This window comes from Chamaea fasciata, unplaced genomic scaffold, assembly GCF_029207755.1.
Source record: "Chamaea fasciata isolate MVZ Bird 193981 ecotype frontalis unplaced genomic scaffold, bChaFas1.0.hap1 SCAF_12, whole genome shotgun sequence".
Taxonomy (NCBI): domain Eukaryota; kingdom Metazoa; phylum Chordata; class Aves; order Passeriformes; family Sylviidae; genus Chamaea; species Chamaea fasciata.
In genome coordinates, this window is record NW_027094097.1 from 208,463 (window position 1) to 229,679 (window position 21,217).

The 21,217-nt window shown below is 43.5% G+C and overlaps 3 protein-coding genes across 4 annotated transcripts; 1 reads left to right on the plus strand and 2 right to left on the minus strand.

Annotated features, from left to right (window-relative positions):
• Window positions 1-43: 43 nt before the first annotated feature.
• KARS1 (lysyl-tRNA synthetase 1) lies at window positions 44-9,013 on the minus strand. Of its 2 annotated transcripts, none has more exons than XM_066194229.1 (14): window positions 8,908-9,013; window positions 8,053-8,197; window positions 7,686-7,848; window positions 7,218-7,311; window positions 6,767-6,953; window positions 6,387-6,512; window positions 5,521-5,640; window positions 5,153-5,315; window positions 4,883-5,056; window positions 4,059-4,144; window positions 3,299-3,384; window positions 2,857-2,983; window positions 516-659; window positions 44-230 (listed from the first exon to the last, which is right to left on the minus strand). In XM_066194229.1, exons 1-14 carry the CDS (start codon window positions 8,964-8,966, stop codon window positions 153-155), a joined length of 1,752 nt encoding a protein of 583 aa, XP_066050326.1. In that variant the 5' UTR covers window positions 8,967-9,013; the 3' UTR covers window positions 44-152. The 2 variants fall into 2 exon arrangements, with proteins under 2 accessions (XP_066050326.1, XP_066050325.1); XM_066194228.1 differs by lacking the exon at window positions 8,908-9,013 and adding an exon at window positions 8,699-8,824.
• Window positions 8,917-11,398, plus strand: TERF2IP (TERF2 interacting protein). The gene is made up of 3 exons (XM_066194230.1): window positions 8,917-9,511; window positions 9,625-9,701; window positions 10,270-11,398. The coding sequence occupies exons 1-3, from the start codon at window positions 8,917-8,919 to the stop codon at window positions 10,705-10,707; spliced, it is 1,110 nt and encodes a 369-aa protein (XP_066050327.1). The 3' UTR covers window positions 10,708-11,398.
• Window positions 11,399-14,174: 2,776 nt separating this feature from the next.
• Window positions 14,175-19,884, minus strand: LOC136295697 (carbohydrate sulfotransferase 4-like). Its single transcript, XM_066194290.1, has 2 exons — window positions 19,857-19,884; window positions 14,175-16,062 (listed from the first exon to the last, which is right to left on the minus strand). Exon 2 carries the CDS (start codon window positions 16,047-16,049, stop codon window positions 14,871-14,873), a length of 1,179 nt encoding a protein of 392 aa, XP_066050387.1. The 5' UTR covers window positions 16,050-16,062; window positions 19,857-19,884; the 3' UTR covers window positions 14,175-14,870.
• Window positions 19,885-21,217: the final 1,333 nt, after the last annotated feature.

Below are 21,217 nucleotides of genomic sequence, written 5' to 3' on the forward strand. Positions count from 1 at the left end.
GCGCGGCAGCTCGTACGCAAGCGCACAAAGACTCAGAGACGGGTGCAAAGAAAGCTGCCTTTATTGAAGGTTCGCGCCGCTCCGAAGCTCAAGCGGAGGTGCCCTCTCCGCGCTCGGGCTTCACGCGGAGGTGCCCGCGGCGGTCTGGAGCCTCACACAGAGGTGCCCTCGGCGGGCTGCGCCTCCTTCTTGCTGTCCTCCGGTTTCATGGCGGGGAAAAGCAGCACCTCCTGCGAACACCGATAGCGTCAGCGGCCGCGCCCACCCGCAACACCACATCCCGTGCGCAGGTATCGCGAGAGCTACCCTAACCCCGGCTCCGCTGCCCACCCGCGGGCCTCAGAGAGCTGAGCAAGTGCGCCAAGGAGCTTTTCCCAGGTGGGATTCTGCATCTTAAAAAACCTCAAACAGCTGCACTGCCAGGCACTGGTTTCCGTCAGATTTTTTGCCGAATCCCATTCCTCGTTCCCTGACAAAACCAGGAGCAGGAAGGCACTGCCACTGCTTATGCTTACCTTGATGTTATTGGAATCCGTAAGGAACATGGTCAAGCGATCAATTCCCATGCCCCAGCCAGCTGTAGGAGGAAGACCATACTCCAGTGCGGTGCAGAAGTTTTCATCAATAAACATGGCTTCATCATCACCTGCAGCTTTTGCCTAAATGAGGAAATTATTAGTAAAATGTGAGTTGTACAGAGCTAGACAATGCCACTCCTGCTAACGCCTACCAAAAAGGAGGAATGCTGCCATTTGTAGCAGCGATGTAACTCATGAAACCAAACCCTGATAGCGCTGTGCAAATGAGTAACAGAGGAAGAAACCTCAGCACACAGAGAACTCTGGAGGTCCTTTTGTACAGGTGCTCCCAAAATAGCTCTAGACTCAATTCCTTTCTGACCTGTAAGTTTCCTGTCTTGGCCAAGGCCCAGGCTCTTCACTTCAGTAAAAGCCATCTTTCAGAGCCATATGGCAGCAGATGACAGTAGACTGAAATGCTTTCAAAGGCTTATGAGGTTCTTTATTGGTAGCAACTGCCCTGTCAATGTTTGCAGAAACAGCAAAGAAGCATAACTGGTTGAATCATCAGTAGCTGCTCCACAAATAGAGGCTGGTTTTTCCTCTCAAGTAGAAAGACTAAAAAACCCTACAATGAGATGGTAACTAATGCACCTGACTCTGACAGCCTCCAAGTGACAAAAGCTGTAATAATAAAAACACAGATTAGCCAACCACCTCAAATTTTAAAAATGCCAAAAATAAGTGTCAAAACAACAGCAAACATTTTTGCTCACAGGTTCAAGGAAGACTTTGCAAAGACTGTTATGGCAAATTTTTCTCCCTGAAATGCAAATTGTCATCCTTCATCTCAGTCTCCACCTTAACATTAAATTTTGAGGCTAATTTTCATTTAATACATATAATCATATGTCTGCAAAGTCTGGCTATAATCGTAAGAGAACTGCAGCAAGCATACATTACAACAGACCAAAAATTAAAGATACCTGTAATGTTATCCATTCTGACTGAACATTTTGAAATTTACTATCACGTTATTTAGTTAAAGTAAATCTATTTTCCTGGCTTTTACAATTGTTTAAACCTCTCAGGCACTGTGAAGCCATTAGAAAGAATAGGAAGATCAGGAACTCTATTTCTACAGACCAGATCATTTGACGTCAGTCGTGTGGCCAAGCATGCATTCATGCATGTGTATACCAAATTAATAACAAAATGAGTTTCAATCACTCCTTTTGGAAGCTTACATAGAGAAATCTAGTATTATAAATCTTCAAGCCTAATAGTTCCCAATGTGCACCCCTATCCTGTGAGTCAACCTAAAATCCTAGTACTCTGCTCAGGAAATTAAGGTGTTTCTCACACAGCATTCAAACTCTTACTGCACATGAAAATCTGTTTAAGAACCTAGAAGTATAATGTTGTATGACTACATAAATACCTAACTGGGGAAAAAAAAAAAAAACAAAAAAACAAAAAACCAAACAAAAACCTGTGACATTGTGGATTTTAAGAGTTGAGCTGGAGCCTAAATCCCAATAAGCCTCTCTGGTAGAAAGGCCACTTGGGGAAACTCAGGCGAAGCAGTCAAATTCATACATCCACACACACCACATGGCTAGCTCAGCTAGGAGAAGCAGAAGGCCTTGACACCAGATCAATTCCACCAGGGTTATTTCCAGGAGCCAAAAGGGAGACCCAGAGTCAAGAGTCAGAGTCATCTGCTTGTCCCCACTTAAGCATAGGGTTCAGCAGCCAATGACCTTGAGGCATGGGGCAGAGCAAAGAGCAGGTAAGGTCGGTATTCCATAGGGGAGACAGGGCCCCACAGTCAATGGAGGTACACAGAGGAGAGGAGAAACCAAAGGGCCAGGGGCATTGCTGGGGGGGAGGAACTGGGGCAAACCATGTGTACAGAGCACCACTGGGAAGTCCCTCTCTCAGGCTGGGCAGGTAACCATGGTCTGTCCTGCCAAGGCCAGACCCTGGATATTATGTTGAGGGGCTGCACGGATTCCACAAAAAACCTTACAAGCTCCAAAAGACACAGAAAACTTTTTGCATATTTGTGTTTTTCCAGATTAGTACCTTGGGTGGAATAAAAGGGAAAATATTCCAAAACAAAGTTGTATTAAAACACCTAATCAACAGCAGTGTTTGACCTTGTTTACCTTAAAGAGCAAGGTTCCTTTAACAGGAATTGAATTTTCATGACAGGCTTTCACTTGAGTGAGAAACACTCGTCAAAGTAGTTACTAATGACAGATTTAGGACAGACATAGGAAATACTCTTTGCTTACATGCCTGTATTACATTCACTATCAGCAAGACACCATACCTTGGCCTGATCCTCAAAAAGTTGACGCTGTCGGAAAGGATCATTAAGTTCTGTGTACGCATTACACACTTCCTTCTTCATTACAAAGAGCTCAAAGCGTTCTGTTAGTCCCGGAAGAGAGCGATGCCTATGTGAAGTAGACAAAACAGACGTACCTTAAAATAATCATACTTACAGAAGTGAACAGCACATACTTTACTTAGGGGCATTATTCACACTTAGCACTAACAGCAGTCAAAATTTCTAGGTACTAAGCATCGACACATCTCTTCCCTGGATGGTGGGTTTCACAGCTCAGAAACCGGTGTCTATCTTGGTTTGCGTTAGAATTCCCAAACTAGTACACAACAACATCAAAATCTCTGTTTTCACATAAGCAATTTTTTTTTTAAAATAAATTAGAAGATTTGAGTAACACACTGACCGTGTATCATACTCTTACCATTTGGCAAGCGGACTCATGACCTGTGGGTGATCACAGATGAATGTGGGGTTGATACAAGTAACTTCCAGGAATTCACCAACTAACTGGGAAAACAAAAGTGAAACAATTATGCAGTGTACAATTATGCACTTTTCCAGCACTGCCTTCACCAAGCACCCCAATTTCCTCTCTTTCGCTACTGAAGAAGATACCAAAAATCTGAAGAGTTTCCGAAGTATTTCTGGTTATAGTAACGTCTTCATCAACAGAGAGTGTGTCCTAGTCAGGTAAGGAAAAATGACACAGTAAAAACAGTATAATAGTTCAAGTTGCACATTACAGTATGGGCTAACAGGAAAAGCATCAGAAGAACAGCTATCAGACAATATTTGGGTAAAAAAGGAATACAGCTGATAGAACTGTACAGTACTCCTACACTTTTTGTCTACATACAGATGCACACATCTCACAGGCAAAACTGATCCAAGATAAAGCAAATCTGTTTTAACCACAAGAGACCAGCTTGTGGGTTTTTTTTTATCCAACTAAAATCCCCTAGTGCTCTAGTTAAGTAGACATAAGTAACCTACATTTTGTTATAGATGACATGAGAGAAGATTTTGACACAGGAAGTTTTCTCACTGTAATACAACAATAGCTGAAGTGCATTGCAGCATGTTTTTCCTGGTGCAGCTAAACCTTTTCTTTTAAGAGACTTCTGTTGATACAGAGAGATCCTCAAAGACATTACGATTATAAAAATAGTGCCTTTACTTACTTTGTCAAGAAGCCTGGCTGTTGTCCTGGGAGGTGGGCATTCAACATTTCTCTCCACACAAAGGTTATCAAAGAACCTGCGAGTTTCTGAAATAGCAGACAAAAATTAGAACAGCCATCCCAACAACCACTTTTTGTTCTTACTAGATCCTTCAACGTTTCTTAGAGTGACTTGTAAGATCTCAGTGGTAGACACCACGGAAAACATGAGCTTAAATGTCAGTCTACAGAAGTAGTGTTTGATTTGTTTTCAGTTAAATAATAGTTATTTTATACTTCAAAAATTTGACAACAGATAAGCACACACCACATAACTGCTGGAAATTATTATTTGGGGGCTTGGGGGGAGAGAGGAGGGAACTGGGGGGAAAAACAGTCACTATAAATTAGATGAACTTGTTTTCTTACGTCTCTCAATTCCAGGAATAAAATAGCATGTAATTACATTTTTAAGAAAGCCCCAAATAATCACACCCCCAAGCTACAATAACAGGCGTGGAACTGCACAAGAGAGAATAAATAAGAAGCAACAAGCTGGATCTCTTCAACAGATCAAGAACTCCCAACATCAAGCCTCTTGAGTATATCCTTTCACATGTACTCAACAAAGAAAGAGGCAAAACAGTCAGATCCTGCCTAAGATGGCAAAGTATGAAGGCCTCTTTCTGGACTCAGGTAAATCAACAAAACCAGAGAAAAGGAATCTCATGTGTTAGTACTACTTAGAAAAAAAAGCATCTGGCAGACTGCAGCTTGAGAACCTGCAACCTTCTGCCCACTTTCTGTTAAGGAAGAATTATAGGACATTTATACTCAGCATCTAACCTTCAGTTTCAAAACACTCAGTTGACGGAAACTTCACTCCAAGGACTTTTTCCAGATCATACACCATGCTAATTCGCCGGAAGGGAGGAGTAAAATCTACCTCATAGGCTTGTCCATCTTGACCATCTGGATGGTAAGTGATCTTGTAACTCCCAGTAATATGTTTCACCATCCCTACAAAAAGAATGCGAGGTTTAGAAGAGTATGCTACATAATAACCAATTCTTCCAGAGATTCTTACTCATTTTTTAATAATACTGCATATTTTACCTGAAAGCAACTTCTCCGTAATTTCCATTAAGTCATGGTAGTCTGCATAAGCCATATAAAATTCACAAGTTGTGAACTCAGGGTTGTGAGTCAAATCAATTCCTTCATTCCGGAACTGGCGCCCAATTTCATATACTCTGTCCAGACCACCAACCACCAACATCTAAACAAAATGTAATTCTAGTAAATATAGTTTCTCAAAAGAACCTAAGAGAGCCCAAACACATGCAACTGCATCACAACTTTACAAATCTCATTTATGAGACAAGTCCACCTTTCTTCAGAAATCATCCTCATTTTAACTACATTTACTTTTTTTAATACAGTTTGAAGAATATAGGCCTAGCCATGAGAGACCTGCATTTTACCTTATGGTAAAGTTCTGGAGCAATTCTCATATATAAATTCATATCCAGTTCATTGTGGTACGTGATAAATGGTTTTGCCACAGCTCCGCCTGGAATTACATTCATCATAGGAGTTTCAACCTGTAACAACAAAAAAATTTTCCATTTTCCTGAAATCTGCTTCCAAACCAGAAATACATATATCAAACAAACAAACCAAAACAGCTCGTTTTGATTAAAAATCTGTATTTCACTTATTGTTCAGCATTTCAGTGTATGAAAACAATTCTGAAATAAAGTGCACTGAACAAAACTGCACTTTTTTCAGGCAGTCAGTGGTAACAAATTACTTAATTTATCTGTTGCCCTGAAGAGTCATTCATATTTACTACAAATGCGAACCTACTGGGCTGATGTTATCAAAGCCGGGAACATTGCTGTGGCATTATCACAAAGTCCTTTCTCTACACTGCAGAAAATTAAATTCAGCAAGGCCAAGTGCAGTTTCCTGCACCTAGGTCAACACAATCCAATTCTGCCCACAGGATGTAGAACTGGCTTTTATCTCCAGAGGTGACACGGCACTTCAAAGATGTTGTTTTCACCCTAGTTTACTGAAATATGGAAAGGACAGCAGTAGTTTGGAGTATTACCTTGACAAAAGGTACCCAAGCCATAACCTTACCAACTGATGAATAATCTTAATTTTACAAAGAGAGGAAAGGAATTGCTCCCATTACATTAACGTGACAAAATACACCATGCTGAGGCAAGTATTGTCCATTCTGTAAGTTCTTTGTATATGAGCCTAAATATAAAACATCCTTGAAGCTAAGAAGTTGTAAACAGATTCAGTATGCAGAGAGAAGCAAACACTGATGCCTTACCTCAAGAAAGCCCAACTCATCTAGAAAGCTACGAAGGTAAGTGATGATCTTTGCACGTATTATAAATTTCTGCCTCACATAATCATTAAGAATTAAATCCAAGTATCTCTGACGATATCTCGTTTCCTGAAAAGAACATGTATCTTTAGAACAAACTAGATAAAATGTCATGCCAAAGGAAAAAATACCAAAACAAAACTAATATTCCTTTGTTGACTTATAATATCAGCAGGTAACAAACATCATCCATTCAGACCTATCTGTGGCATTCTTGCCCATGGCAGGGGTGCTGGAACTAAATGATCTTGAAGGTCCCTTCCAACCCGTACTACTCTATTATGTGTAAAATTGCCTCCAAGACTGACAGGTATAAAAAATACCTTATCTTTGAGGCCAAAATGAAGATGAGGCAACATGTGCAGGCATGGAGACAAGAGAGTGATTTCATAAGGAATAATACTCAGTTCCCCCTTCCTTGTTTTCCCAGGATTCCCCTCCACACCAATAATGTCCCCACGACGCAGCTTGCCGTTAACACGGAAATATTCTTCCTCAGATTTGTAGAGGCTGTAATTGCAAAACAAATATAAGCATGTTTGTTTAAAATTCAATAGTCCAAACCGTCCTCAAGTGTCTCACAAGAGAAAATCCATTTAAAAAAAAAATATATATATATAAGTTATTTGAAAGGAAGTCAACCACAATATCTGAAGCAAAACATTACTTGGCAGCCTAAGACAAACCACAGATGAAATAAAATATTCACATACAGATATCTAGACCCCAGGATGCAGTGCAGTTTAGAATGCTACTAGGAATACCTCTACTTACCTGGAATTTGCCATGACCTGCAACTTGACTCCTTCACCGCGAAGATCATAGAATATCAGTTTCCCTCCAGCAGCACGCTTTGCATGGATTCGACCTAAATAACAAAGTATTCTAGACGTCAGGAAAAGAGGTCCTAGCAGAAAGGATACAGGGGCAAAAGCCACAGTACTATCACTTAGCATCATCAGCTCTGAACTATTCACTACATGAACGAGAAGAAGTTAAGTTTCAAAATCAAAACTAGTGCAAAAAAGACTGTAAAAACTTTTGGGTCCTGGAACCCATGTTACCACCTGATCTTCTAGTTGCAAGGGATGTTGCAGAGGTTCACTCAGTCTGAAGGATATGTACTGAATAGTTTAACTGCTACACAGCTTCATGACTGAGATCAGCAAAACTCAAAGAAGACCAACCCATCAATAAAAGCAGCTAAGACTACATTCTTCTGTATCCCAGATAAACTTTTACCTGCCACTCTCACTTTGTCTGTCAGGTGATCTCCTGGCTGCAGGTGACTGTACTTGTCTATAAAATCTGAGAGAGATAAGTCAACATGGAACTTGTGGGGATAGGGATCTTCACTGGAGCCCTTAAGCTGTTGGACTGCATGGCTACGGATCTTGTAGTATTGCTGTCACCAGAAACAAACAAAATCAAATGATTTTATTAGAATCTGAATATGTTACAGGTTGTGAATTAAAATGCAGCTGCCCTAATGTAGGAATATATATCTCTCCCCTTTTAGCCATTTAATTACCCATGAATAAAAAAATCAAATGCAAGTCAGTAAGATTTACTCCCAAAACATTTAAGAGGCATGGGACCAGATGCTCACATTTGGATCCAAGCTCTCCTCATCAGTACCAACATTATCCTCAGAAGTCAAGGAAGGCTTATTTGAATGTTTTTCACTTTGCTCTTTCTGCTTTGCTTCTTTTTCAGCTGTTTTTCTCTCAGCCTTTAAACGTCTCTTCAGCTCACTGCAAAAGAGAAGGAAACCGGATGCAGCAAGTACTCTAATACTTCTACAGGGAAACGACTGGCAGGATTCTGCCAAAAATCTAACAGTACAAATAACCCTGTCACTTCTCTTACTTTCTCCAATAGTCAAAGTAATTCTCAAACACGTTTAACGATTTTCTACTTCGAACTCTTTCAACTCATCCCCTTCAATACAAACACCCAGAGAAAGCGAAAGCGAAATCAAAATCAAACGTAGTTTAAGACAAGACCTTGAGGACGCGTGCCAACATGCTCAAGGACTTGACGCACTCCATTTTATCGGTAAGAGCCTATGAGCCCTACGCAGCGTCTAAGTGAAAAAAACGCAAACTTCCCCCGAAGTAACGTAGGGCTCCCGAAGCCACCTTCGCGGTCCAGCCTATTCCCCCATGGCCCTCAGGCTCCCGCCGCGCTCTTCACCGCGCCTTCCGCGACTCCATAAGGAAAGAAGCGGGCCAAGCCAGACGCAAAGCACCGACCTGCTTTGGTCATGAAGCGCCTGCTGCCATCGGAGCGCGGGCGCGGACCTCCAGACCCAGCTGCGGAGCCGCGCAGCGCCGGGGCTCAGCATGGCGCTCCGACGGGCGCCTTGACGGAGACACGCACCGGGTCAGCTGGACAGACACCTTCACCTCCCCGGCCCAGCCCGGCCCGGCGCGGCCCCACCTGACCACCCGCCCACCCTCACTTTTTGCTGATGTGCGACTCAATCTCCGCCGCGTTGCACTCGCGCGCCGCCGCCGCCATCTCCCCGCCGCCGCCACCGCCCTTCCGCCCTTGCACGCCTGCGCAGGCGGCAATGGCGGCGGGCGGGGCTGAGGCGGCGATGGCGGGCGGCCAGGCAGGAGCGGCGCGGTCCCGATCGCTCTTCCTGTGGGATGACGGGCGTCCTATGCGGTTCTACCTGCGGCCCGGCCTGGCCAAGCTGCGCCTGGCGCCCCTAGTGCTGGCGGGCGGCGGGAGGCTGTGCCGGGTCCAGGAGCCGGGGGCCGTGCTCCTGGTGCAGCCCGGCGAGGCGGCTCCCGACGGGGCCGTCTCAACCGAGTACGTGACAGAGTGCGTGGAGCGCAACCAGCGGCTGCCTCTGGAGTCCTTCCTGCTGGCCGCCCGCGGCCGCCTGGCCTTCACGGAGGCGGAGGATGCGGCGCTGCTGCAGGCGGTGCGCGGCCAGGGCACGGTGCGGGTGAGCGGCCGTGCGCTGTGGATAGAGCTGGAGCGGAGCGGCCTGACGCGGCACAGCTGGCAGGCCATGCGTGACCGCTACCTGCGGCACCTGCGGCCGCGGCTCTGGGGTGAGCGGGGGCCACAGCGGCGGGGCAGGGTTGCGAGGGGCCCTGGTGGCGGCGACGAGCGTGGGTCCGGGCCCCGCTGAGGCCCGGCAGACGATGCTCGCGTGTTTCCACAGAGCCCCCGCCGACGGAGGATCCCGCGCAGATCAAGGGTCTGTTCGCGGCAGCTAATCGGGAGTTCGAAAGCACGGAGGTGAGCGACCGGGCCAGCCTGGGGAGCAGCAGTGCTCGGGGAGCCCTTCCCCCGTGCCACAGATGGCACAATAGAAACACACGATTAACACGTGAAATGAGTTTGCACCGCGATATCCCTTCTGCTGTGGCTAAACTTCCTGTAAGCTGTCACCTATGTGGTTTGCGATAAATGGTGCCTCGCGGGTGCATTTTTTCTTGATTCCCTGCCCGAGTTAACGTGAGGAGGTTTATGTGATGGGAGTTGTCACGTTAACAGCTGTATTGGCAAACGGAGGTCGTCCTTTCACCTCAGGCAAAAAACATTCCTGCCGTTGCATCAACACTTAAATTTGCCTTTTATGCTTAGTTTGTTCAAATTCTTCCTTATAGATCGTGCATTTCTGGGATCATGTGCAGCCTCATTAACAGATATGGCTTTGCCATAATCACTGACTTTTACTATGCCTAGTAATTTCTGAGGTTTTAATATACTGTAGAGTCAGAGTAAAAGGTGGTTGGTTGCAGTGGTAAAAGATCTGCCAGAAAATACCGTGTCTAACTGGTGATTCCACTTCTCTTACTGTTAGTCAGAAAGTGACTCTTCAGATGTTGCAGAACTTTCTACACAAGATGGAGTGGAAAGGTTCCCAGGAGAAGCAGCATCTGATCTGAAAACTGGGCCAGAGGACTCTGCTTTCCCTGATGTTCAGTTACAAAGGCAAGAAAGACCAAAAAGCACTTGTTCCTCCAGTGTGGTGGGACAGGTAGTGAAAACTATGGAGTACTTTATGGAGAAGTTTGCTGTGGACCTGTTCACTGTTACACAGGCCTTTCTGAAAAACAGTGGTGACGTGGAGGCTACTTCATACTTTCTGCAGACAGGGCAGCGCTTGGATGGGTACCCTGTATGGAGCAGAGAGGATGATTTAGAATTGCAAAAGGATGATGAACATGTCAGAAATAAACTGATAGCCAAATTCGGAGCTGAAAATGTAGCAAAGCGGATCCTGTTTAGAGAGAGTTAACAAGGGGACGTTACTGATTCGGTACGGTTGCATGAATTTAATAGTCATTTCAGAAATGCAGTGGAAAAATTCTGAGGAAAAATATCTAAGAGATGCAACTGCTTTAATCCAAACAAAATAACACTTGTACCAGGCTGTATGTTCTCGTTGGGAAAAGTACACCTGTTTTCAGGGCTATGAGTAATAGTTGAAGTAGGAAATGAAAGTTAAGAGAGAATGCTCAGAGGTTATGTATCTTTCACCAAAATTGTGTTTGAGAAAGAACACCATTGCTAGGATACAGTCATTATCTAAAAAACTCACTACTTTTAGCCTGAAACTGTGCTCTGGTCACTTATTTTAATATTATTTGAAGTGTGTCCTAAAAATCTGGAATTCATTCTTTTGCTATAAATTTCCATTCTTTGGAAATAAAATGGGCTGGTAAAGGCAAAGGTTATTTTTTGGTTTTGTTTTGTGGGCATTGTTTGTACCTTTCTAAAGAGTTAACGTTTTGGGTTTTTAGCATATTGCACTGTGGCATTCAGAAAACTAATGTGTATTGGGAAATGGCTAATGTTAAGTGACATTAAAATTATACTGAAAATAAAAAACAATATGGTGAGACTGCCGTTTCAGGAAGCCACTGCAACACCTACTGATTATTCGAGGAGTTAATGAATGTAACCAAATAAATGTTGAAACAGCACTATGCAGTGTTTCACTGGACTGAAAAAGTGAGAATTATTTGGCATAGTCATGCTACTCAGACTTTGAACAGTTATTTGAGATTCATGTGGAAGCCAGACAAGCACTTAATGAGAGTGCAAGACAACATAGCAAATAAAGTAATAATTTTTTTTTTCCAAATTAGAAATGTTACCCTCTTGGTTTGAAATCCAAGTTTTGCTGACGACCAGGTTCATGAACAGGAGACCTGTCACCTCTTGCAGCTGAAAACTCCCATTCTGGCTTGGGCTGTGTACTCATCTCAGCAGCACGATAGTGTTGCAATGGTCTTGTTTAACAAAACTGCTCCAGAATTCAAAGTGAGAGGTAGAACACATTAAATAGCTGCAATATAAAATGGTCAGATTTACTCTATGTTTTTTAATTATAAGTGACACTTATTTTAAGGGTGAGTTTTTCGTATTGGGGCAGTTAGTCTAAGGTGCAGTGCAAACTTCTGAGTCCGCGAACAATGTTTTTGCCTTTGCAGAGCTGTGTGGACACATTGTCTAACGCTGAGAATCTTTCATGTGTACTTGGTGCACTCAGTAGGTGTAGGAGCTAAGATACAAAGACCACAGTTCACTCAAGGTTGCCCTCGTTCATCTGTTATGAACTCCTGGAAGGCACTGCTTATCCACAGATTCACTTGCTTGTGCATGCACATAGGTCTAGGTCTCTTTTACCGGGTTAAAACCTGGAGGACCCAGAGATGACACCATATTGTATGGTTCTACTTCTGGTTCTGTCTTTTCCCATGAAAGAAACCCTTGTTTTCTGTGCTTTGTCTTGCCTACAACGCAGTTATGCTCCTTTCAGCATGCTGGAGACAGTTTGGTTTTCAATATTCATATCAGGTTCCTGCACTATCACAAAAGGTCAGGAAGGTTGTTTTTGTAGCTCAAAGAAGTTTTCTGTTATTGCCTGGAGCAGCAATATTTGTATACCTGGAAAAGTGAGCAAAGTGGCAATGCACATACAAGAACTTCGAGTTAAAGACAATTCTAAAGACAATTCAAGTAAAAACCAGAAGTTCTGGGTCTGCAAGTTATTTGGAATTTGGGTATTTCCTATTTGCTTCCTTTCAGAGTTAGCCAGCATTCATCAAAATCAATTAATTTCTGTGCTTTCATACCTAGAGTTACCAATGAAAAACTGATGGTATGCACCAGTTTGAAGAGCAACAGACAGGAATACCACAGAGTCAGCTTTTAAATGTCCTTTTGACTGGAGACTTCTGTGTCTTACATTTCATTGGGATAAAAACAGTTTGCTTTTCTAAACTTGTACAATGTAAGCTTAATGTTTGTTTCTAAAGAGACTTCTGTGATCTTTATTGCATATGCCAAAGGACAGAAGTCATAGTTTTACACCACATCATCAGCATCTTGAGATTTTGAGGGGGTTTTGTTGAGCTTTCTTTTTCCTCCTCCAAAGAGTATTTGAAATTATCTTTACCCGCATTAAGACAACTTTAAATTTCCATGTGACCAGACTGGCAGCAGACTTTGCTGTTTCCAGAAAAAAAGAAAATCTTACAAATTGTTGTATTGAGGAAACATACCTAAAGGACTGTAATAAACATATACTGAAATCAACAATCCTGCATTTTCTCTGATTAAGCTTAGGAAGCAGAAGTGAAAGTAATTTTCAAGACAGTACATTAGGGAAATGCATCATATGTTCCTTTTATGACATCTTTTTACTGACTGGAAACACTGAAGGTTTTCATTTGGGTAAGCACTTGAGACACAGAATTGATTGCATCCACTGAAAGCAAGTATTCATAATGAAACTTAAGCCACTCAAGCTGACATTGGTTAATGCAGAGATAATTAGCAATGTACTGCAAAGAATCTATTTTTGCTCAGGATCCAGCTTCTTGGCACTTAAAGTAGGAAGCTCTTAATTGTAACTTCATTGAGAATGGGCTTTCAGCTGCTTTTAGTTGAACATGTTAAGGTCTATTTTAAAGGGACTATAAAGAAAAAACAGTGGCTCTGTGTTCCTCTCGGGGCAGTGCAACTCCCACTTCTCTGTGTCAGTTTGTCTGCCCTAAATTTGCACAAACACAGTGGCAAAGGAAGATACCTTGCTTTCAGTGAACTTACTACCATAATTCCAGTGCTGCCTTCAACAAGATCCCTAGTAATAAGATTACTATTTCCATAATACAATATCCCACCCTTTTCAGGGATTAGGAGTTTAGCTCTAGGAATGCAGATACCCATATTGCTAAGGTAGCGAGTGTTCTGTAGATGCCATTTAAAGGGACTCTGCAGTTTACACATGAAAGAGGATATTCAGCAATAGTTATCTGTAGGCCTTCACTCCTCCCCAAATCTGGTAGCAAGTTTTTCTCCTTATCTTCTGGAACACTTAAAACCAGGTAAAAGCAATTCTGTTGTTCAGGTTTGGACTATGTATTCCCATCGGAGGTGGGAGAACGGCATCTCCATTGGAGAGAGTGGAGAATGGCATAGTCCATTAAACACTTTTTTGTGCTCCAAGACAAGGAATACTCTCACCAAATATTTCAGTAGGATCCTGATCTTCTCTTGGTTTCTTCGATCCACTCCCATCAACCTATCTTCTCGGTTTCAGTATTTATGCCAAGGAAATCTGTGTCTCTACCTTGTCTTTAGGATCTCAACCTTAGCATAAATTCTTCTGTCACCCATGTGAACTGTGGGAATTCCCAGGAAAACAACTGTTCTTGGGTTTGAACGCTAGAAGACAGATTTATTTCAGCTAAAAAATAAATGGGTTCACATAATCCCAGAAATGGTTTCCCACATGAAAACTCAGGAGTTATTTTCAGCAATAGCTGGTTTATTCCATTTTCCCATTATACAGTAAGTGAACACAAACCTTTGCCACCAAGGCAGGATACTCAGGCACATGAATGGAGCAAAAGGAAAACTGGACTTGAAAACTCAACCATTCAAAGAAAAAAAAAAGCAAAAACCCCAAACCCAACATCTTTCCAGAAATCAAATGTCTGGTCATCCTTGTGTCTTTTCTGGCACTACATATCCTGTGTTGGCAGCATGGTAAGATATGTTTTCTTTATTCAGCTTCCTTTTATATTTCCTCTTCCTTTGCAGTGCAGTTCCTCTATGTAGTTTCTCTAGTCTTCAGCTGTGGTCTTTGGGGGGTTTGAGCTTCTGCTATCTGGTCCTACTCCTTTGGCATTCTGTATGCTCCAACCTAACCATAATTAATTTGGAAAACAATCTTGCATTACTTTAGCCTTCATTGTGGCTGAATCTCCAGGGGTCTTGGAGAGTGACCCTGTGCTGCTCAGAGCTCTCCTGAATGCAGTCAGGGTTCTTGTACCACTTGTCCTTGCATCCATGCACATCCGTGCATACACTCCAATACTTCTATGACTGCACCTCTGTCCTCTTTTGTTCTAGTGAACACTCTTGTTCTAGTTCAGCACTCTGCAGCTTTCAGAGAGTAGGTGTAGAGATCAGCTTTTCTGCCTTCAAAATTTGATACTCAGAGGAGTTTTGGGCAAACAGAAGATCCAAAGACATATTTTTCTGCTCTTCTTCGGACTGAACAAGCCGGTAGCCCAGCAAATCCATTGCATCTTTGCACACATTTTGCACTTTTTCTATTTTCTGGAAGGGAAGTGTCTTTCTCCAGGCCTCGGAAACTCTCAGTGCATCTCTCGACCCAATATCAAAGGCCTGTGCTCCATGACCCTTCCCATGGGTGATGTTGTGGACCCACTTCTGAAGCTCTGGTGTGAAATGGAGTTCTGCAAACCTGTACATCTGAGCAGCCCTTGCAAGCGGGTCTCTGACAATATCTTCATAGCGAACTAGCAGATACCGGTCTTTCAGGAAGCTTGGAGCAGTCTGACTTCCTGCCTTGTATATCTCAACATGGCTTTTGCAGATTATTTGCATTGTGTTGTAGGGCCCCATTTCTCCCTTTGTCTTCTGAGACCCCACAACAATGTTACTGTCGCGTTTCAGGTCTGCCATTGTATTCTCTCGGGACCTGAACACAGCCCGAGGATCACGTACCAAGTGAATGATTTTGAGGTTCAGGGATGGATCAGTGAGAAGGGGATAGAGAACTTTCAGGTCAAAGAACCGAACTTCCTTGACGGCAACATGGCTATAGGTTTTACAAGCTTCCTCCACCTTGCTGAATGGGTACTTGCCACAGATCGTTTTGCAATTGCCTGCAGTGATTATGTCACTGCGACTGAATGAGTCACAGGCAGGCGGGGAGCACAAGGCTCGGCTTGTCTCCCACTGAAATAAATCAGACTTTTTCTTCTGGCTAGACATGTAAGCATCAAACACAGACATGTCACACAGAAAGACCGACCTGACTAAGTCCCGCACTGCCATGTGTAAGACTTTGGCACTGTTCTGGTACATCTTAACCCAAACGTGCCATGCAGGTTCCATCAGGTAGAAGACACTGGGGTGCTGGCTGAAGATTTGTCCAGTGAAGGAGGATCCTGACCGCCAGGAGGAAAGAATGAGGATGTGGACAGGAGAAGGTTTTTCTTCCATGTGGGTGTTGTTGCTGCAGGGTAGGAAGTGGATCAGAAGGAAGGACAGAACTACCAGAATCAGGAGCACCTGCACTCTTCTAGACTTCACCATGATTGCAAGGGACCTGCAGAGACAGAGGAAGTTCAGCATCACAAGATGATGAAAAAGGCAGGATGTTGTGCATCTGGCTCCTGTGCATCTCTTTGCAGGCACAAGGTTTTGAAAAGCTGCCACACTACTAGTGACACTGTGCCACCACCACACAAGGTGTCTTTGCAAAGGACATCAGTACTGCAGGGCTGAAGGTTTTCTGCAGCAAAACCACCGTTTGTCAGTAATCCATTCTAATATAGTCTTAGAAGATACTGAAAAGCTTGTCTGCACTTTTATCAAAGTTTAAGAGCTAGTTGAGTGCACTGAAGTAAGTCGGTACAGACAAATGTGTACTTCATTTATAATCTCTGCAAACAATCCTGACAATTTTTATGAAGGAAAGTTGCAAAACCTCGCTTTTTGTGGAGAATTCAACCGTTCCACATTTTACTTTTAAACACTACTCTGACCAATATTTACAATTATTTTTATGCCAAAATGCTGTAAACATACAATGTAGGTTTCCTTTTGTTTTGATTATACTCCTTTTGAAATTTCGGGAAACATTTATTGTCACCACAGGCAAAACTTCACATACCAAAGGAAGAAGCTTGGCACTGTAATAAATCCAAGAACAACAGCATCTCCACAGACAGAGCTTTGTAGGCAATTTTGCTAGAAAGACCCATCTTTGTGTAGACAGGCTTAACTGCTTGCCTGCCCTACTAACCCCCTTCTTAGCCTAACTCCTTTTTAAAAACTGTCACCTGCTATCCCTCCCTCCCTCCAACCCCACTCATCCTATACATATTTTATGAGAAGACATACAACAGAATGTGTGAGTTGAGCTCAAAGGTCTGCCCAAAGCTGGCTCCTTGTTTCATACACTAAACCTCTCTTCTGCCTGTAGAGAATGACTGAATTATTGGAAAATGTCTAATAATTTTCATGCCACTGGGGACATGGCATGAAAATGCCACAGGAAGTATTCATAGCCTGAATACTAGCTGGCACAGGAATCTGCAGGAAGTACACCACTGAAGATGGGATCTGAGGCAGAGAGAATTCATTACATTTTTTTAAAGTACATTAAAGCTCATTTTGCCAATTACTCCTGTCTTGTGCACTCTCCTCCTGTCCCCCAGCAGTGCCTGACTGTACCTCAAATACAGGCTGGGTGTCCACAGCATGGGCTGCCCCTGGGGACAGGCTCCTTGGGCAGCACTGAAGCCCTGGCAGCAGGGAGTGCTCCCCATCACCACCTGCAAGGTTGGCAGTTTAGCTGTGCCACAGTGGAGACAGGCCTCTCTTGCTAGTGCAGATGCTTTATATTTTCCAAGGTGAACTAAAATTGAAAAAACTTTTCTGGTTTCTAGTCATGGTCAGTCCTTCCAGGGAAATGCACAGCAAGACAGGACAGAGAGAGCAGGACCTTTAGAGCAGGGTGTTAATCCTGGACAGCATCCGAGCCCAGGCCCTTACAGCTTTGTAGACTGCTTTTGTGCAGTCTACAACTGCATGAGACTCAAGCAGCTATGCCCATGTAGAGCAGCAGCCCCCCTACTCAAGCAGCAGAGGTATAAAATGACTCAGCCAGCTGCAATGCAGACACCACTTCCCTGCTACATGCTTGCCATGTCGTCTGGGACCACAGTGATTATGAATGTTCCCAAAGTTTCCCTAACCTCCTCCTTATGCCCTACCTCAATTTTGCTCTGCAGCAAAATTTTTAGATGAATTTGCATGACGTGCCTCTTCCCATGATTGCAGTTCCTCTAGTAATGATGTTTTAGATTTTCATGTACAGTCACTGCAGCTAACCAACGAGGAACGTAGTGATCTGTGCCTCCAACATACATTCATAAATTGTCTTGTTTATCTAAGTTACCTTCTGTGCACTTGTGTTGAGCTTAGAGTTTATAAGACAGTAATTATAATTTCTCAGAGTAAGGAAAATACCCAGCCCAATGGGTAAGTCTGGCTGTTGTCAACAGGTGCTACTACAATATGGATTTAACTTTAGTAATGTTTTGCAAGGATGGGGCTGTACATTTAGTGAAGGACTGCATCATTCTTGTCTCCTGGACGAGAAGCTCTCTGGCTTTTTTTGGTTACACAAATGGCCTGTAGTGTCCAGGTCTGACAAGGAGCTGAATCATGTTGCTATTTGGACCAACCTTATGAAGAGCTGCAAACAAAGACTGTTGTAAAAATAAGTGATATATCAGCTTCTTCCGTCCAAATGAATACAAGCAGTGTTTACCAAAAGTCCTGGCTTCCAAATGAACTTTGATGATATCTCTTCCACCTGGCACCATTAATATTGTTATTCTAACTCCTCACAGAGCTCCTGGAATATAGCCAGAAGCTATTAATTGAGAAAAACTCTCTTAAGCAGACATGAACAATGGCGTGAAGGTAGATACCCAGGCAGATTTAAAACCACAGAAATAGTTGATTCTTTGGAAACCTGCATGTGAAGTGCCTGAGTATGAGAGTGGAATTTTTTTTTTTTTCAGGAAGCAAGAGTATACTTTTATCTTGAATGAAATCAGGGTGGGATAGCTGGATGTTTTAGACATTTCACAGAGTGACTGCTTTTGATAGAAATGACCTCATGTGAGACCACAGTTTCAACAGCTTCTTCACGCATAAAAGAAATAGTGGTAATTGTTGCCATCACAAGTCTGTTCCACAGAGAGTAGAAGGACTGAAATTAATTGTATGCCTGATGAAGAGGAAAGAAAGGGCAGCATCATACTATATAATCTATCATACATTCCCTAATATGAGAGAAATACTAATTATATAACCTTATTTTTCACCACTGTATTTCTCAATCATGGGAGCTGTGTTTCAAAACTAAGGTCTCAAGCCTAACCACATTTTCTCTGCAGCAAACATTCAGAGTTACTAGTGATTGAGTTAATGTCATATACCAAAAGTGGAAATATGAAGCCCTCAGAGAGCTGCCAAGTATAGATCAGCCCAGAATGACTGAGGCAATCTCAGCTGCAGAGCAAGAAAAGCACACTGTTATTGTGTGCTAACAGAGATGAGCTAAGATTTGGCTGAAAGCAGAAAGAACTGGAAGAATCTCGGGGCACAAAGGATGCAGTATAGAAACTACCAAAAAATACAACAATCCATTGTCAACATGTTAGTGTCTCCCACAGCAAAAGTATGAAAATACTGCCTGAGCAGCTTGTTAAAAAAAAAAAAAAACAGCAGAGTCGTAGTCTTTTTCAGAAACATACATGGACCTTGGAAAAGCTTGATCCCGGCAAAGAGCAAGTGTTAGGGAAAGCAGCAAGGAGCCCAAGGGAAATGTACCCATGAAATACGCTCAGTGCCATATCCCCAGATTACAGGTTTCTTGAACATGTGCGTATCTCTGGCAGGTGTGAGACAGTTACAGCCCAGAACCGCCTTGTGCTGTGCAAACTAATGTTGAGTCTGAGGGAGTTCTCCAGACATGCACAGGTTTCCCATTACTGTAATAGCAAAGAGGATCTGGCACCAGAGAAGCTCCAGTCACTGGTCTTTGATGGAACTGATGGTTGCTCATAGTTTTTTTCAAATGCTGCTTCAATTTGGGCTGGTCAGTTTCTGCAGAATTAGAAGTTATCTGCCAATGCAGAAGTGAGCAGCTGGCATGACTGTCACTAGTAGGAAAAGCTGAGCAGGAGCACCGAGAAGACTGTCTGGAGAAGCAGGAACTACCCTCTAAGCCAGAGCCACAGCTTCTGTCTGCAGAAAATTGTCACAATTTGCTGGCATGAAGAGCATCCACACTAGATACCAAGAAATGGTTGAAAATCTCACCTTAACAAGTCCTCTTGAAGCACCACCAGACCTGATTCAAGCAAAGTTGCCTTCACACACGTTCACTGCTGTGCTACACACGTCTCCAGGCAGTCAGACGGACAACTGTGCATTCATGTACAGGTGCTCTGCCTTCATGCTGGGGTCTCATATACATGCATACTTAGCTCCTACCTACACCTGTGCCTGCCCCTCCCTGTCCTCTTCGTGTACATCCCAACTCTAAGACTGACTGCTCTATACTGCCCGCCTACTTTGACCAGCCTTGAACTAGGAAACTCCACCCTGCACTAAGCAAAAAGTACAGAAAGGGCAGTTTCTTGCAGGGTTGTGAATGACCAGGTGCTGCTAGTAAAGGAACAGGGCCAGAAAGTTCATGAAGGAGACTGAGAGATACTCCTATTAACTCCTATTGCAAGCCCCCCAAAAGACTGCTGCCTGTAGGAGCAGGAACAGGGCTATCTGTAGAGTGTCAGAACAAAGGACAAACAAGTTGCAAGGAGGACCAGCTTGCCCACCATGAGTGCAGAGATAGGGCTTACTTTCCTACTATTGCTCTGGCTGCTTGTCATGCTGTCAGCAGATGCAAATTCACATAAAATCCTTTTGACTCTTCTCTGTCTGTACCTTGCTTGAATTAAACACTTGGGGGCTGGGAAAGAAAAATGTGTGAAAGGACAAGCTGTGAAAGGAGCAGCTGGACTTGGCCTGTTAATGATTCACAAGGGTGCTGGAGCTGCAATGGGATTGTGCCAGGTAAGGTAGTGAAACAGGGAAGCACTGGGCTCAAGAGAAATATTTGCACCCAGCGACAGTTGCTTTGAGTCATTCCTATTCCAGATCTCATAGATTCTGTCACACAGTCTGGAGAGATACAGACCTCTTAATGGTGTCCTCTTTGTGTTCCCAAGGACCTCACTGCTCCTTTCAGGGCAAGTGGAGTACAGGAGACAGCAAAAGAAAAAATCTGGGCAAGGCTGGTGCTTCCAGGGAGGGACAATCTGAATGGGGCAGGTCACGTTCCCTTTCACTTGCTGCATTGCAAACATAGATGGTTAAGCCCTGGTAACCCTGGGCTGGGAAACAAGGTGAGAAGTTGGCACTGGTCCAGGTAGGGCCCTGTGGAGGACCACACAATGTTGGGTGCAACCTGGATTTCTGCTATGTGTTCCCATGCCCTGCACTGACACACAGGATTTACCTGCATGCCATTAGGTGCTGGAAAACCTTTGTAAAGGCCATACCACTTCAGTGGCTCTACCTGAAGGATTATTCCTCCCTGGTCAACAGTTGCATGAACAGAGATGTTTCAAAACTTCTGTTCCAGCTGTAAGTCGTTTGCCCAAGCTATGCTGATCCCT